General features: G+C 49.6%; 1 protein-coding gene across 1 annotated transcript in view; it reads right to left on the bottom strand.

The window, feature by feature from the left end:
* Positions 1-2493: 2493 nt before the first annotated feature.
* LOC148501384 (uncharacterized) overlaps positions 2494-6964 on the bottom strand; it is a 5604-nt gene continuing 1133 nt past the window's right edge. Inside the window, exons 1-4 of the mRNA XM_088450584.1 lie at positions 5702-6964; positions 5474-5602; positions 5282-5392; positions 2494-2579 (exon numbers count right to left, since the gene is read on the bottom strand). The exon at positions 5702-6964 is cut by the window's right edge and continues 1133 nt beyond it. Of these exons, the coding sequence (XP_088306710.1) occupies positions 2494-2579; positions 5282-5392; positions 5474-5602; positions 5702-6964 (1589 nt within the window). The remainder of the gene's footprint in view (positions 2580-5281; positions 5393-5473; positions 5603-5701) is intronic.

Here is a 6964-nt window from a genome sequence, read left to right as displayed (position 1 = left end):
ACCCCCTACACTTCTCCTGCATTCCGCCCACTTCCCAGCCCCCAACACCACCCATCTGCTTCTACTCCTCTGGCTTCTCCCGGGAAGGGAATCTCAGATGTCGGTAAGTATGGCTTATTCCCATAGACATACTGTATTGCTGCTCAGTAGCTGACTCTATATATAAGTAGAACAATACACTCCATTCCAGCAAAGAGACAGTCAGCGCTACCTCATTATTGGGATGGGGATGCGGTCAATATTCCGACTGCTGGGATTCCAGCGGTCAGAATGCAGATGCTGGAATCCCGACACTTGTCAGAACCCCAGCGCCAGCATCCTGACCGCCGGGAAACCGAAGGTAAGTAGCGGGGTGGGGGGAGGGTTAGACACTAAGGGGAGGGTTAGGCATTAAGGGGGGAGCAGGGCTGCCATCAGAAACTGTGGGGCACAGGACTGACAAAATAGGCACCGTGTTTGCCTGCCACAACTCCAGCTCTGCTGTTTCTCCAGCTATCCCCAGTCAGCACCCCCTTCTGACTCCCCATCCAGCACCCCATCTGCCCATCCAGCACCCCCCGTCTCCCCATCCAGCACCCCCTTTCTGTCTACCCAGCCAGCATCCCCTTTTGTCTCCCCAGCCAGCAACCCTTTTATGTCACCAGTCAGCCTCCCTTTCAGGTCGCCAGCCAGCCTCCCATTTGTGTCACCAGCCAGTCCCCCTTCTGTGTCTCCAGCCAGCTGCTTTTATATCACCAGCCAGTCAGCCCCCCTTTTATGTCACCAGCCAGCCATCCTGTGTCTCCAGTCTGCCCCTGCCTGTGTGTCCCCATCTAGCCCGAGGCTGTGTGTCTCCATCCAGCCCCAGGCCTGTGTGTCTCCATCCAGCCCCAGCCTGTGTGTCTCCATCCAGCCCCAGCCTGTGTGTCTCCATCCAGCTCCAGCCTGTGTGTCTCCATCCAGCCCCAGCCTGTGTGTCTCCATCCAGCCCCAGCCTGTGTGTCTTCGGCGAACCCCTGCCGGCGTGCCTCCGGCCAGCCCCAGCCTGCATGCCTCCGTCCAGCCCCAGCATCAATCACTTATCTTATTCTGCCTTCCGGCTGGCAGCTGCTCCTCTTGATGTCGCGGGTGTGGCTGCGGCTCCTCTCAGTAACGCAATGTGATGTCATTACATCACGTGTCTTGTCAAGCCCCTGTCACCAGGTATCTAGAATCGGCACGGGACGGGGGAGCTAGCAGCTGTGGGCCTGCCAAGCAACTGAGGGGAGCACTGTGAACTGTCTCGAGCTCCACATGGCCCTGGGTGGTAGGAGGCAGGGATGGGCCCCCCTTTCTGTCTGGGCCTGGGACTCCAGTCCTGGCAGTTTCCCCCTGATGGTGGCCCTGGGGTGCGGAGGTTCGTTTAGGCACTGGGGAGGGAGGATTAGGATTACGGGAAGGGGGAGGGTTAGGATACCGACCAACAAAGTGTCGGTATTCTAACCCTGCCAGGATGATGGCGTTAGGATTCTAACCGCTGGGATCCCGAACGCCAGCTGCCCGTACCCAACCCATCGGGATGTAGTCGACCTCCATACCCTCAGAATTCCAGGTCCGGAATCTCGATGGTCAGAATCCCGACAGTAAGTATCAATCTTAGGGTTAGGCACTAGGGGCAGGGTTAGGCTGCGGGAGCTGAGGAGGGTTAGGGTTAGTTGTGGGATAGGAGTGTTAGGCTGCAGAAGGGGAGGTTTAGAGTTAGGGTAAGAGTTAGAAGACTTACCTAACTATGGGCCTGATTCAGCACAGATCGCAATTACGATCGCAGCTGCGGAATCGCACGCAATGAAGCTGTGAAAATATGCTAATGCCTGCCATAGCTCAGCCAGCATAGGGCCCCCCACTGCTGCGTATACATCGGTACAATCAAAGCACATCGGCCCGTCACGCACAATTATAGCAGGTCTGACCCCTCGTAGAAACTGCAAGTCTCGTTGCACGCAGTGAGTACTCAAGCTGCGTATGCAATAGCAGTGTCTAATGTATGCATGCCCATGCAACGGCTTTCAAATGGAAATACATGCCTGCGTTTCTCCAACCACCCCCCCGCCACCACCCCCAAACGCTCACAGCCTGTCACTCACTCTGCGATGGTTCCTAAATAACAAGAGGAAAATCACTCATATTACCTGTGGTCCCTCTAATATTGAATTGTTCCACAGTCTCCACTGTGGAAAGGTGCAATTTACTAAACTGTGAAAAGCCGATCTTTTTCACTGAGGTGTGTGGAGTTCTCCGCAGATATACTGCACATGCATTGTATTGTGATAGGGGCATATTTTCACTGGGCATGAGCAGACTTATCGACTCACATACTGTATGCACAGTTCAGAGAAAGGAGAGGATTTAATACAACGTGATTGGCCTTTATCGGCTCGCACATGAGCAGTTTGCATGAATTCATTTTTTTTATTAATGGGCACACATGGCCTTTTTGGTCCCACGCATGCACAATTAATTCATGTTACATGACTGCTATGGAAGCTTCTGCAAGTTAGCTTTATTCACTGACAACTTGCTCTTGTTGATGTCTAAAGTTTCTAAACCAGCTTTGTCTGTCCCTACGATAGTTAACAATCACAAATTTTGGCTTATTATCTGGCTATTATTATTCATAATACGCAGTTAATTTTAATAAGTCAGAGATACTCCTCATAAGTAAATCTTCTCACAGTCGCCCTATGCCCTCTGCCTGCTCCCCCTTTGTCATAGCTCATTCCCAGCTTAAATATTTGGGTATTCAGATTCTGACAGATTTAGCTAGATTATAGTCGATCAATTTCTCTCCCTTAATTACCAAAGTCACACAATTATTGTAAGGCTGGCGTTCCCTCCCCTTGTCACTTTTGGGTAGGGTAGCAGTGCTTAAAAGCATAATTTTCCCCAAGATTGTTTATCTAGTTCAGATGCAGCCTATAGACCTGTCTCAGAAGAGTATTATCTACTGTTCAAAGATATTCACAAGATTCCTCTGGCTTGGTGGGTAACCCATACTTGCCAACTTTTGAAAAGTAGTTTCAGGGAGGTCATTTACGGCAGTCGCAAGCGCGGCGCGCCATTGAGGGGCATGGCCAGCAATGCCCAAAAGATGTGTCTAGATTCACCTATGGACGTATCTATTGCCAATTGGGTGTGTTCTAGACCAAATTAAATTACAATGACTTTATGTACAGTAAATACGTGACACTGTAAGTCTCCAAAATATTCTGTATTGCGGTCATGGAGGCAAATTGGTGTCAGTACATTTCCATATGGAGACAGGGGCATAAGGGAGCCTTGCAAAAGGAAATGTGGACAAAGTAAGAATATGCTCCTCCACAACCATTCTAATTAAAAAGCTTCAACCTTCAATTTCATAATATATCAGAGTTGCCTACCTTTAAAGATCTCTTCCCGGGAGAAGCCCGGGTAAGAGAAGCAGGAGGGAGGCAATGGGGGGCGGGGCCTGACGAGTCACATCATTAAGCCCCGCCCCCTCATGGTAAAATTGCCACGATTGGCTAGAATTTGTATAGGGGGCGGGGCCTCATGTAGAATCACGTTTTAAGCCCCGCCCCCTAAACGGAGACCCGCGATCGCAGCGGGTATTCTCCTCATTCTGCCCACTTCACTAGGAAGTGGGCAGAATGCGGGAGAAATGCCTACCCTTCCGGGGGTGCGGGGGGTTATCTGAAAAATCGGGAGCCTCCCGCGAAAACCGGGAGGGTAGGCATGTATGTAATATATAGATGACCACAGAGCATTTCAGATGACATTTGTTGTGGTCACTGGCACAAATGATCATATAATAACACATCTTACTATACGCTGACACCATAGCCCCCCACTGACATTAATATTTCTGCCCTGCCACACTGACATTAATACTAGATCTCCCCCTGCCACATTCACATTAACAGATCCCCCATTCACATTAATAGAACCCGCCCCCCACACATTCACATTAATAGATCCCCCAAACACACAGATTCACAATAATAGAACCCCCACAGACACACACAAATTCACATTAATAGAACTACCCCAACACACAGATTCACATTAATAGACACACACACACAGATTCACATTAATAGACACACACACACAGATTCACAATAATAGAACCCCCACAGATTCACATTAATAGAAACACACACACACAGATTCACAATAATAGAACCCCCCACAGATTCACATTAATAGACACACAAACACACACACACACACACACACACAGATTCACAATAATAGAACCCCCCACAGATTCACATTAATAGACACACACACACACACACACACACACACACACACACACACACACACACACACACACACACACACACACACACACACACAGATTCACAATAATAGAACCCCCCACAGATTCACATTAAGACACACACACACACAGATTCACATTAACAGACACACACACACAAAGATTCACATTAATAGACACACACACACACATATTCACATTAACAGACACACACACACAAAGATTCACATTAATAGACACACACACACACACACACACACACACACACACACACACACACACACACTCACATTAATAGACACACACACAGATTCACATTAATAGAACTTCCCCAACACACACACAGATTCACATTAATAGACCCACACTAACACACATGCACAAATTCACATTAATAGAACCCCCCACACACAGACTCATTAATAGATCCCCCACCGCACACACACACACTCATTAATAGATCCCCCCACACACAAATTCACATTAATAGAACCCCACCACACACACACACACACACACACACACACACACACACACATGCATACTTGTTTTTGTGACCTTTTCAGGACCCATGACTGGTTTGTCCATCATGGGGACGCCTGCTTCCCATTGCCCAAACAGCTTGATCAGCAAACCGTGCCTGCTGGTGGGTATCTATATCATATCACCCGGCGCGCATGTGCCGTATAGCTTGGTGACAGAAACCGGACACCATTATACCTCACCGGGACCTAGTCAGTTTTTCCTAACCATGTGGGTACTCCCTATGCCTCACTGGGACCTACTCAGGTATTCCTAACCATGTGGGTACACCCTTTGCTATGACCACTAAATGGTTTCACCACAGTAAATAAAAAAGACGCCTTGGTTGGACCAACATAAATTTTATTCAGGCTGTACACTGTCGCTTGATAGCAGTTATTCGGTTTTTTATGTAGTACTTGACTGACAGCCAGTTCCTAGCCTTCAGAGCCTGCTCCTCAGCGCCGAGGCAGGCGTTACAATCCTTTTTGCCGGGGACCTTGCAGGAGAGGATGAATCTCATCAGGTGTCTCTCAACTGCTGCTACTTCTTTTCTGCTCCACGGTTTCTTTTTAGAGCCCATGCAATCACCTATGCAAGACAGGGAAGAGATCAGTCAACCAAAAACTCACCGCCAGCCCAAGCCACCCAATGAATTTGATGGACACACACCTTTAGTAGCCATGGGTGCATGCCTCTCCATCACTTTCAGTGCACTGGCATCTCCCTCCTCCACATGCACTGCTCCAGCTTCCACCTCTGGCTCATCATCAGACTCATCACTGGCTAGCGGGATTGGTTCTGGAAATACAAAGATAAACAGAGATCCCCGGTCACAGTTTCCCCCTTAGACTGTCAGCCCATGGAACAACCAGTCGGGTGAGGGACCATGCTACTTACCATTGGGATCAATGGAGATTTCTTCCAGGCTTTGTCCCTTAAAGTCAGCCAATCGACCTTGCTGGAGTGCCACAAAGAGTTTGCTAATTTTTGCCAATTGCAGGGTACCTTCAGGGAGGCGGTAGTACTGGCGGTGCACCCGGATATCGTGCCCTAGGAAATCGGCCAGCTGATCCATCTCCGTGTCACTCATGTTCAGCACCCTCGAAAGGGTGGCCACATGTTTCCGAAGCCTGGTAGAGGAGAGAGCTTCTGGATGCTTGGCTCCACATGCCCGTGCATAGAGTCGAATGCAGTCGGATCCTCTGAGGTGTGACAAGGCGGAGGGTCTTGCAAACATATATACATTGTCAGGACTGACACCACACTCTACCCTTTTCTCTGTGAGGTGCTCCAATGCCCTCTGCATGCAAGGGGACAGGAGGACAGGGACTTTCCTGCCTCTCTTACCAGGAATCTCAATGCGTGTGAAGTGCTGACATAGCCTCTTTTCTGGCTCTGACAGGGCCAGCGCCACATCACCCTGTAAATCAGCTGTGTGCCGAGATGCAAAAGAGCAAAGCTTCATCTTTGAGACCTCACCTTCCCTACGTCGGTTGAATAGGATTAGTTGTGTGAGGGTTACCTTGGCCAGCAGCAACCACTTCTTTGTGGTCGGGTGAGTGGACAAATCCTCTAGGTATTCCCGCTGTCTGTCAGTGAGATAAAGGTGCAACTGTTTTACATCATCAGTGAAAGGTAGAAGGGGGGGGGTGTTCCATTTTTGCTCCTCTAGGGTTTTGAGGGCAGCAGCCGAGATCATCTCGCTCCACCTTGCCTTGTATAGTTTTTGGAAGCTCCGTGCGCTCTCCACGGTCGGGGCATGGCCCTCCATAAGTGCCTGGCACTCAACCATGGTAGATATTTTTTGGAGGCTATGGCCCACTTTCAGGGCCAGTGAGGGAACCTTATAGGTATTCGTCAATTCAGCATAGCCGGCCAGGCTCCTTACGGCAGTTATGACCTGCAGGAAGTTTGCAGGGCAGATGAACTCTGCCATGCTCCTCAGAGGACTAACCATCCTGGCATGCAGTAACAGTCGCCCCACCTCTCTGAGCTTCTGCCGTATATAATCATGCTTACTGACATCCGAACCATGCCGGTTAAAGAGGTGGAGACCAAACTGCATGATGCAAGGGTCACCCTTTATTACCTGTACCACATCATCGTGAATCATATCACACAGCACCTTCCAGAGGCCCTTCCCAACACCCGGTGGAACGG

The sequence above is a fragment of the Taudactylus pleione genome, unplaced genomic scaffold, assembly GCF_031769625.1.
Source record: "Taudactylus pleione unplaced genomic scaffold, aTauple2 ptg000519l, whole genome shotgun sequence".
NCBI classification, from domain to species: Eukaryota; Metazoa; Chordata; class Amphibia; order Anura; family Myobatrachidae; genus Taudactylus; species Taudactylus pleione.
This window is presented reverse-complemented; position numbering and strand designations above follow the sequence as displayed.